The sequence below is a fragment of the Cryptomeria japonica genome, chromosome 5 (genome assembly GCF_030272615.1).
Source record: "Cryptomeria japonica chromosome 5, Sugi_1.0, whole genome shotgun sequence".
Classification (NCBI taxonomy): Eukaryota; Viridiplantae; Streptophyta; class Pinopsida; order Cupressales; family Cupressaceae; genus Cryptomeria; species Cryptomeria japonica.
In genome coordinates, this window is record NC_081409.1 from 195,949,892 (window position 1) to 195,961,417 (window position 11,526).

The 11,526-nt window shown below is 36.4% G+C and overlaps 1 protein-coding gene across 3 annotated transcripts in view; it reads left to right on the forward strand.

The window, feature by feature from the left end:
• Positions 1–11,155, forward strand: part of LOC131027979 (bifunctional riboflavin kinase/FMN phosphatase) — an 81,254-nt gene extending 70,099 nt beyond the window's left edge. For 2 of the 3 annotated variants that reach the window (XM_059221323.1, XM_059221324.1), the window contains one exon: positions 3,587–3,735. In XM_059221323.1, coding sequence (XP_059077306.1) covers positions 3,587–3,598 — 12 coding nt within the window. In that variant the 3' untranslated portion in view covers positions 3,599–3,735. Of the gene's footprint in view, positions 1–3,586; positions 3,742–10,151; positions 10,248–10,380; positions 10,530–10,677; positions 10,762–10,880 lie in introns of those variants that run through there. The other variant, XM_057958082.2, reaches the window with a different exon arrangement.
• The last annotated feature ends 371 nt before the right edge of the window (positions 11,156–11,526 follow it).

Below are 11,526 nucleotides of genomic sequence, written 5' to 3' on the forward strand. Positions count from 1 at the left end.
GTTAGTCTTGAAGATCCATCATATAATCTTGAAATTATTTAAAGAATCTGCATAGCTTCATCATTCTCTAGTCTTAATTATGAATGGAAGCTAAGCCTAGGGGATTTTCTGTAATTTCATACATTACCTGTTCTGAACAACATTTTTGGTGTGAATTACTAAAGATATTAAATAACCAAATGAACTGTATCTCTTATAATTTAAAACTATGGAGTCCAAGCTTGTGAGGATGGATTCAAGTCCAAATATATAATGATTTTTTGGGTTTTTATTTTACTTTCTCAAAATTAACAAATTACAATGAAACTTGGATTTTAGTAAAGAAATAATCCTAGTAGATAACTTGTATTTCATTTGCATAACACCCTGCTGGTAAGGCAGTGGGAACGAGCTAACCTTAATCAGAGCATGCTCTGCTGATGCAGCCTGTGTCATACTGTATGATAATATGCTTTGAGTATATGTGACATATTATGATTCTAGTTTCTGACTTTTAATCAAGAGCATCCAGGCCTTGAGCCTTTTCAGCTTTAACTGCAGGAAGAGATAAGAAAAATACCAAAAGGAAACCTACCCACCTGCAATATTATTGAATATGCATTGGAGTACATGATACTTGACCTTGCAATCCTACATAGAAAAAAGACCTTGCAAGTGGTGAGTGATATTCAGTTGAAGGATATAGACAGATTTCTTTTAGAATGAAATGAAACACAACAAAGAATGATCTGGCCGGGTATAGATTCACAAAATTTAAAATCACTGACACCATGGCAAGTGACTTACCTCAAGATTCTGCACAAATTCTGTCATGCTGTCCACGGTGCCGATGAAAAAAATGGTACAGTTTGAAGGAAAAATATAATTAAAACTGACCAAAGCAGAAATTTTAAAAGATGAGATGAACCAAAACCAGTCTGCTTCAATCTGTTCACAATAAACGAAATTTGGGGCTTTATCAAACAAAATAAAAAATCATCAACACCATGGAAAATGGGTCATTTATGGCACCACATTGACAGGCATATTTGATATGATTTGACAGCTACAAGATTTGTTGGAAGATTTATAATTAAATAGCAATTGTCCTACAGAAAGTATGCAACTGAAAACCAGCAACTATTTGACAGTTTAATGGCAACCTGGTAGTTGTTTGACAGTGTGGGACTTGTTTCAGGTCAAAACCTCCCATATAATATAGCCTATCAGCTAAATATGTGACTCAAGAGGATTAGTGAATTGAAAATATAATCTTGTCATCAAGTAGCTTTTGCAATTCAGCCTATATTGCAGGTGTCAACTTAGGATTAACCGACCCTTTCTTCACCTGATAGGATTAACATCTGGTCTTAGTGGGTATTGAATGACTGATCATGTCAGTGTGATGTCTTCAATTCGTCATAGATCCACCCAAAGATATCCTTATATTCCTGAAACAATCTTCTGAAAGCATTACGTTCTTGTTTGCAGTATATCTTTCCAAGCTTTACTCTCTTTAGGTTTCAATTTGGAGTGGTCATATTGGAGGATATAGCTGATGGGGATTAAAGATTTGAACCATATTTGGTAGTGGAGACATGATTCAAGAAATTGGAAACTTGTAGACAATTTTAATTCAATTTTACGTTTGCAAAAACAATTGAAGATTGTATGAAGAGGGCTGGAAAATATTTTCATGTTGAAGAGGCAACAACTGTTGCCACTCCACTCTATGAAGTTATACACGCATTTGAAAATGCATATGGTGAGAGAAGGTGTTATGAAAATAGAAACAGGGTTAAAAATTATGTGACATATGTAACCAAGATGGTGCTCTAACATAAGCAATGACAATCAATGATGTCCAGACTCCAGACCCTCGATTTGCAAAGATAGCAGTGATACAAAATAAAGATTTTATCCAACTAATGTGGGACCCTTCAGCTCTTCTCCAAAAATGCATATACAGAGACCATTTACCAATTTTCAAGCAGCCTAGGACTGTATGACAGTATGACACGAAGAAGGTGCCTACGATATGAAGAATATGACGAGAAACACATATGCTAAATGCTACTGGTAAGCACAAAATTGATACCTGTGAAAATTTGATGTAGTACTGTTGGAGGCATGGAAGAGCAAGGTAGAAGTCCTGTCTATGATCTTTCTGGTATATCCAACAACTTTAGTGCACAGGGCTGTGAGGGCTAGTAGAAATGAGTGACAGTGAGAACAGGTAAATGTTGCCGTGCTTGTGGAATAGGTTTCCTTGATGTGAATTTATATTGAGCCTAAAAGATTGGGAGGAGCACTAAAGGGTATGGTAAGGTGTGAAGGGGTGGGATATGCCTAAGCTTAAGTACCACAACACTAAAGGGTAGGATGGAACTTAAATTTAGGTCCAGCATGTTAAAGGTCTGGACAGGCCTAAAATTTATGACTAGTTTAGGAGGAGAAGGGAATCGTAGAGAAATGGTGGTGGAAGCTCTGCACAAAGTGGAATTCATCAATGGGTTAGCATGATAATCAAATAAGCATTACAGTATCATCTGCAATGGAGAGTCTCACTTGATACTCTTCAAGATGCATAATGAAGCTCTGAAGTATACCTAGTTCACATTGAAAAAGGTAGAATTTACCCAAAATTTCAATATGATACTAGTTGATTCTTAATTAAGAACAGTTGTGGCAGAGGACAGTGAGGCTTAGAGAGTTCAGATAGTAAATTTGCCTTAGCCTCTCTTGAACTAATGATGACATACCTGATGTGCACCATTATTTTGAGATTCAAATAATTCCTAAATTCAAGTAGCTATTGTTACAAGCATTTCATTTAAATATTTGACATTATTTTTAAATATGCTTCATTAGGATTTTTCTACAGTTCAGAATGATAATCAAGCTTCAAATTTTTAAAATTGAATAGAAATATATGGAAAATGGTCCATAACATTTTATGTGTGTGAATCTTTGATGTGTTGAAAATCTCCATCAGAATTCACCTAACATTGCAACACAGCATATTGTAGCAAGTTTATACATTGTATATATTATATAAGGTTGTAGCAATACATGGGATTGTAATCTACATTATTCATAAATGGTTAATACAAATATTAATGACGAATTTGATGTGTTGCTTGAGCTAATTGATTATTCCAGTTTCTCCTTAAGTTCTAGTTTTTAACAGTTATTCTTACAGCCTCTATATATTCAGTGGCTGGAGGCATCAAAGTCCCGCTAATCTCATATGGCAAAAATAATTGTTTACTCCAATGCCTCCAAATGTTTTATGCATATATTTTAGAAATTCAATAAATTTCCACTAATATTTGAAACGGACTATTGTCTTCTAATTCAAATTTGTCAAGATGCTAATACTATTTTCAGTCCCATCTCAGATCTGTTTCCACCAGTTTCTACTTATCTTTAGAACTTAATGGGGTTTATTTAGATGTTAGAAACTTGGAATTGGGTTTCAATTTCTTTGTGCCTCTAAAACACAGTTGTGCATATGGTATTTTCTAAATAAATGAAATGTTGTGTTTCAAAAGTATATCAATCTTGATGAAAGTTCTCCAATTATAATGATTTTCATATCTAACAGGCCTGGTGTTAGAGCTGCAAAGGCTGCTGGGATGGAGGTGGTAGCTGTGCCATCTATTCCAAAACAAGCTCATTTGTACACTGAAGCTGATACTGTGCTGAGTAATCTGTTTGACTTGCGGCCTGAACACTGGGGTCTTCCACCATTTGATGATTGTAATTATCTGGTCTATTAATTTTCCCTGATTTATTTTGTATCAAGAAAAACCAAAATGAAAATTGTAGTCATATACATCTTGTGCAGAAGCCAGTGGGACCTTTAGCAAAAGTTTAATATACCAAAAACAAATAATGGTAGAATTTGCAGAGTTAATACGACTAATCTTTTGTATGCTGATATTGGCCCGCGGAGTGTTTATTAAATCTTTACAAATGATGGAAACAGCCAATGGGGCTTTATCACGTTTTCCTTAGCTTTATCGCGTGCTAACATGGATGCCTCTTTACAAATCTCTCTGTCCAACTTCCTGATGCAGAGATAAATTACTAGTCAATATTTCTTGGAGAAATAATTACCCATTCCTGCCACTCCTGGCAGATTTAGAGACAAATCTTGCGGTGCCAATTGTGGTCATGCATGCAATATTCCTTGTGGTGTTATCTTCAAGAGAATTAAATAGAAATGACAAAAGAGTGGACCTTGAGACAAACCATACCCATTTTATATGAAACTCCAATTTGGTTGTCACTAAGCACCTATATCATATATGTTGATTTGCTGATACAAGTACTTCACACCTGCATTAAGCAAATACATAGGCATGTAAGGAGTCCAAAGATATTTCCTTATTAATGCTTAATGATGTCCAACTTTTAGCATACAATCATACATGGATGTAAAATAACAACAATGCACATCCCACTTACGGTTAAGCTTGCAGAAATTCTGAGATAGAGTCTATGTTTCCAATCAAAGAATAACATGTATGTAATCCAGCAGAAGACACCTTAATGAGGTGACAAGGGATATGTTTCACACTCCTGTACATAAGTTAGGCTCTATGCATGCATGCTAAAAGACACAGAGAATTACAACATATCTAGTTGAACATACCTTTATAATCCATGAACAAACACACAAACCTCATATATTGCCTTGATAATATGTCTTACAAAATCTTTGCAATTACTTTTACAATCTTTTAGCTGACAAACTGTTCAAGAGTAAAATTTGGATCAGCAAATGTGACTTGGATAGTCAATAAAACCATCGAGAGCTCATAAAATGCTCATATGGAGACATTCAAATAGATATCAAATCCACACATTATAATTGCTCAGGATTACATAGTCATATTACATAACAGGGGAGAAAACCTAGAAAACTACAATCGAAATGCACTTGGTCTACAACAGGTTATCAAAACATCAAACTGCAACTGTCCCATGTTTTGCAACCTATTTTCATCCACCTCCTGTGCAAAATGAAAGCTGCATATATATGTCATTGTGACATCCTTGCGTGATCTTGCAGGGAGAGCAAGATTCGTTTGCAAGTGTACATGTCACCCATGCCTTCTAGCATCACATTCACATGACATTGGTACCTAAAACCACATTCCTTGAATTGACAACTATATCCTTGAGGGGTCCCCATGTGCTGAGAAACGTTTGAGAGCCTTCTCTTGTCTTATTGCATTCATTTAGGGCCATTAGTGGCTTCCTTGGGTGTGCAAGGATGTAGGTAGGGTTTGGTGTTCAAATGGCAGGGATTTGGGAATTTGCATGAAAAAGGGTTGGAAATCCGCAAGAGTAACAAACGGAGGCACATGGATTGGGAGATTGGGATGCAAGGGTGGACAGGGAAACAAAAGCTCTTGGGCCCAAGAGGAAGAATAGATGAATAGTGAGATTTGGAGAATTGGGATGCCAGGGAACAATTTTGCCACAGTTAGGCAAGTATTAGAAATACTAGAGGTCTAAGGAGGAATCTAGGATTGGGGAATAGGGGTTGAGAAAATGGGATATGCACTACCATAGGATGAAATGTGAAGAGGGAAGCAAAATCTTGAAAACTCGTGGGAAATATGGAGTAGGGATGTGGGGATCGAGATCTTGACATAGCTAATATGAGTTGGAATAGGGGATGCAGTAATATGAAAGCCTATGAGCAATTTTGAAGGGGAAGTAGGGATCTGGGCTATGAGATACTCGATATTACAACATAGGAGGAAAAGAGAAGACCTGAATGGCACCTAGGGTTTGGGATTCAAGGATATGGGATACCTTGTGCCTTTAGAAACAAGGGATGGAATTTTTTGGGGGGCCTGCAAATGGCTTGAGAGGGTGAGCAGAGATCAAGAGTAGTAGATATTTGACGTGAGCTAGGATCAGAGATATAGAATACTTGATACCACAATGCTGAGGTAAAGGAAGGATTGAAAGGCCATTGAGGTTTGGGGTTTGGGGTTGTGATGCGATTTTATTTAGAGAAGATGGAAGGGAAAAGTTTGCAATCTTGCCACTTAATAGTGATCAAGGCTTGCGGAAAATAGGAGCTTGGAGGGAAATGTACTAAAGAAAGAAGAAAGCCACATAGCTTCAATGCCCATCAGGTTAATGAAAAGCAAAACACTTTGAAATACGAAGAGACTTTATGATGCAATAGAATATCATCACATATGAACGGGAGCTTGGGGGTCAAGAGGAAGGCATGCCGAGAATGAAAATTTCAGGACCCCAAAATGTGAGGATTTGGGGAATTGGGGACTTGAGGGAAATGAAGGAAAAGGGACATTGGCATGGTAAAGTCCAAAAACTTCGATGTATAAGGAGAATGGGGGTTCGGGAAACAGGGAACTTGTGAATAAGGTACCAAGGTAAGGAGAGACCTGAAAACTTGCTCAGGGCCAGAAATTGACTCAAACACTGTAAACCTTGGATTTTTTTTGGAATTTTGACATTTAGAAACATGGCAAAAGGATGAGGGGCAAAACACAACACCAAGCAAAAATTTGATCAAGGGGGTTGCATTAAAATAATTCTCTAATCATTTATCAATAAAGGGAAAAGTAAGGCCAAGGCAATAAGGGAGCAGCAGACCTAGAAAATTTTCTGCATTTTGGGGCAGGTACTAATAGTCTCCGAGGAAACCAGCTAGGTATCTAGATATGTTCTGATCAAACATTTGCCTTAGAATGCACAAAAACCCATATTTAGGCTTAACTTCCCAACAATGGAAATACTATGGTGGTTACTTGATAATCTGAATTACATTTCACCATGGATGTGATGGAACAAAGAATTTCAGTGCTCAAAAGACAAGCATTAATTAGACATTTCATAGGGGCTTATCCAAGTTCCAAAATGCTAAGAGCCTGGGTGTAGAAAAACTGGAAGCCATCAGGCTTTATTGGGATCTGTAGTGTTACCAAAACACTTAGCTGTCCCTAATCCAAGCTCTAGAGTAGAGAAGCTATGTGCATAGTGTTAATGCATAATAGCTTCGGTAAGATAAATGATTGAATGAGAGATAAATGAAGTCTCTCATTCAATCATTTATCATATCGATAACTATGATAAAACCATCAAGCAATTGAATCATCCTTGATAGTCATTCTATATTTGTATATGACCAAACTATTGATTAAATCATACTATGCATCTTTCTCATGTTCATCTATCTAATGAATCTTGTATCTAGATGAATATCGATCTAACATAATGATGACTCCGATTAATATATTATCGGATTGCATTAGATCGGATTACATTAGATCGGGTTGCATATTATATCAGGGTGCATATAGTATATATCAATTGCATATCGGTTAGTGTTATGTTAGTCACCGATAGTTATCGGTGTGTTAGTCTACACCGATAGTTATTGGTTGTCAAGGCTAACACACCGATAACTATCGGCTGTTAGCATTGACAGCCACCGATATACTATCGGGTGGTAGCGCTTGGTTAACACCGATAATTATCGGTTATACTCCACACCGATTGACATTTACGTAACATGCAGTTTATTAGTATTAACAATAAGACACGATCAAGTAATGTCTTGATCGGTCATGACCAATCAAGGCATTGCTTGACCGTGCCTTGTTTGTCATATACTTATAGTAAGTGGCATTCGTGAGATAGGACATAGAAAATATTAAATGTTCCTCTCATCCTTCACAAGAAAGAATATAGTCAGATATATACAATAAGAATAATACCAAAATTAGATAATAGAATATAACTTAGATATTGAATGTAAATTGAACATCATTTACACATAGTGCTTTGCAACTGGAGGATTGTCAGACTTTAGAGTATTGACAAACTCCAGCTTTAAGGTGGGATGCTGATTTCTAAGATGCTACCTAGATTGATGAAATGAGGCATAAGAGGGATTGGTTGGAGTTACAGTGGACGAGGGGTTCTCTAATAGTGACAGTGCCTCAAAGTCAGACTCCAATTTCGATGCAATGTTGGCAGATGGTAATTAGGGGCAGCATCATACTTTCTATGTCTGTCATTTTGTAGTTGAAACTTGCAGCTTTTGGACATTTTGTTATAATTTTTAAATTTATATAATATATTAATATATCATATGGACATTGACAAAGAATTATGAAAGCAATTAAATTTTGACATTTGTTAATTTATTCAACTCTCTTGTGAAGTCTCAGTTCAACTCGAATGTTGTGTATTAAAATCTATAATGTATACGATGAATGCCTTGTCAATATTATCATATATGAAATTTTTCTATATTTGAATATTTTTTTAACTATTTTTATATAGCTGTCCCCTGTTGTCTCCTAAAAATATCCGTCCTGGAAATGCCCCTCCCATCCCCTGCAATCCCATCCTAGAAACTTAGAAACTTGGTGGAACATTGCTGGAATCACATTCCACTAAAAATCTCCAACTAAAGAAGCTACAACAATTTGTGGAATTAAATAAACACAGGCATGAATACAAAGTAGGCTATGCAGCCACCTTGGAAAACAACAATGTATGCAGGAAGACCTTAATAACCGAAGTATCCAACAACAACCTGTTTTCTACTCTGCTAAAGAAGACATAAGTTTGGCCGTAAACCACAGGGGAAGAATGCACAGTGTTCATAGAACATGCCATTGTCTGCGATTCGATAAAAGAAAGCAGGACCAATGGAAAATGAAAGTCTGGCCTAAGATGAAACGTTTAATATGTCTTGTATTTCATGGCAAAATAACAAGCAATGAAAAGGATGGAGTGGTTCCAAAAAATGTCCAAATTGTCAGAAAGGTTAGGAAACTATAGTGCATCTACTTATAGACTATACCTATGCCAAAGCAATCTGTAAGGCTCCACTAAACTCTCTTGGCATCACCTTCTTAACTCTTAGTTCTTTTGCAAAAAGTCCTATTTTTTTTGTGAAAACTGGAGACAGATGAGATAATTCAATGCATGCATAGGTTAACATCGGGATTCATTTATGGAATTTATCCTGGCTAGTTCACACACAGATACACACCACTGCTCTGATATACACAACAAGCTCATCCAACAAGTTTCAATTGCCAAGTATGACAAATTTTCAGATTTATCTGCACTGGACTATTCATTATCAGTATGAAGCATGGGACCTTTTTCTCTAGGATTCTACAAATTAAATTTTGATAGGGCAGCCAAGGCAAGTAGGGACGGCTGGGATTCGCAGGATCATCAGAAACACAAGGGGAAAATGAATCGTAATATAAGAATGAAGCACTGGCAAACAAACAATAACTATGCCAAGCTTTTTGTCTTGCACAAAGGAGTCAAGTTGGCAGAAGAAAATTATATTTTTCGCCTATATAGAGAAGGGACTCGGATTATCATTATTCTGGTCAGCAAAGTAAGGAAGGCATTAACAGAATATAGGATGAATAGAAGTCCCTCTGCCAGTCACTGAAAAATATAATACATAATGTCAAGATCATGTAGTGCATGGAACATCTCCACAATAATGGAGCATCTCCAAGATATTAATATAAAACATGAAATAAAAAATCACAACAGGATTGCAGATCTATTCGCCAAAGCAGGTTTGATCAGGATCCTTTTACGAGTCTCAATTGTGATCAGAGGAAAACCCATTCCAAACCATTGTCCTAATGAGAAAATAACAATAAAAACATGGTCAGTTGGACACGTTCTAAAAAATCATACAGGTGATACCAAAAATTTGTACATGCATGGCTATACACATGTCCACGTTGCCAACCTAACTAGCATCCTCCCTTTTATTCTTAATGCCTTAGGCGCCCAGCTACAATATCATTTTTCCTAAGCATAAAATAATCATCCATCAAAAAACACTAAGCCATGTCCATGCACCCAACTTACCCATGTGATTCCTTTTCCTATTGAAAAAGCAACCCCAAAGTTAAATATTTAGCGCTTCACACAAAAATATCTCATCCCCACTACAGCTATTCCTTAACATTGGGAAAATGCAATTTATTGTGTAAGCAAAGCTCTACTATAAAAAGTGATCATTTTTATTTGGAGTAAAAAATCTGTCATGGTTTTTGTTCAAATGGTTTTAAACGTTTAAGTTGAGCACAACACCATAGATGACTTAATTGTTTTTTTGCATGCAGGGATAGCAAACACTTTGCCAGTCGAACCCTGGTACATTGGAGGACCTGTTATTAAGGGATTTGGTCGTGGTTCAAAGATGCTTGGAATACCTACTGGTATGTCAATGTAAGGTCTGCCAAAAAATCTAAAAAAAAACAAGCCAGGAAGGCTCCTTCAAAACCAAACTGTCTGTCATTATGTTTTTGGCAATTTGCTGAATCTGATTAACTCATCGAGATCCATCTTCAGCCAATTTATCAGCAGACGACTTCTCAATTCTTACTCAGCAAGCATGTGGTGTATACTTTGGGTGGGCTGGACTTGCTAAACATGGTATCTATAAGACAGTCATGAGCATAGGATGGAACCCATACTTCAACAATTCCAAAAAGACAATTGTGAGTATATGGAATGTAATGGATATGACAACAACTTTGAATTTTTTTTCCAGTTTGTTTACCAAGTAAAAGGTTAAGAAATTTGTAAGGCATTTCATAAAATCTGATTTAATCTTGGAGATGTGTACTGCATGTAATGTAATTGAAGGAACCATGGCTTCTTCATGAATTCAAAGAAGACTTTTATGGGGAGGAACTGCGTCTTGTTGTTGTTGGGTACATTCGTCCTGAGGTATTTCCTACAAAGACATCCTGTTGTATTTGATTACAAGTTTTTCCTTAACAGAAAAGTATTGTTTCTGATTTTGATCTGAAAAGTATTGTTTCTCATTTTCTTTATGGTAACTGCAGGCTAACTTCCCATCACTAGAAAGTTTGATAGAAAGAATTCACGAGGACAGGCACGTTGCTGAGGAAGCTCTTAATCTTCCCCCCTATTCTGAGTACCAAAATCACCCATTCTTGAGTACTATCCAATCTGAAGAAACTAACAACTAAGGTTTGGATTGTTTGAAAAGCTAGGGAAACTGTTGTCCTCTTGGCGAAGTGAATACATTTAAAAATTTGTGATGCTCTAATCCACAGTACCATGAGTCTTATAATGAGAAAGCTATGATTATTTCAAACACGTGTATTTAAATGCTTGTGCAATGCAACCTTTAAAATATAGAATACGAAAGAAATCCTTTACTTTCAAGCACGCGGAGTGGCGAAAACCAAAAAGGCCAAAAGTGGTTATTGTCTTGAGCTATAAGAGTTTGCAAACATCAGGAAAGCATAAAATTATTTGACTTTATATTTAGAGTCTATTCATCGTTTAGGATGCCCTAGAATTCCCTGCAGAAGTGTCGGGGCCAATTGTTGAGCATCATATTACATGAATCTATCTAAAAGAGTCCATGACTCAGAGTGAAATGCTACAAACATCTATACATTATAATTACAAATCATCTCTCAGGGATATATGATAATGAAATTATTATTCAAAGCTCTACGT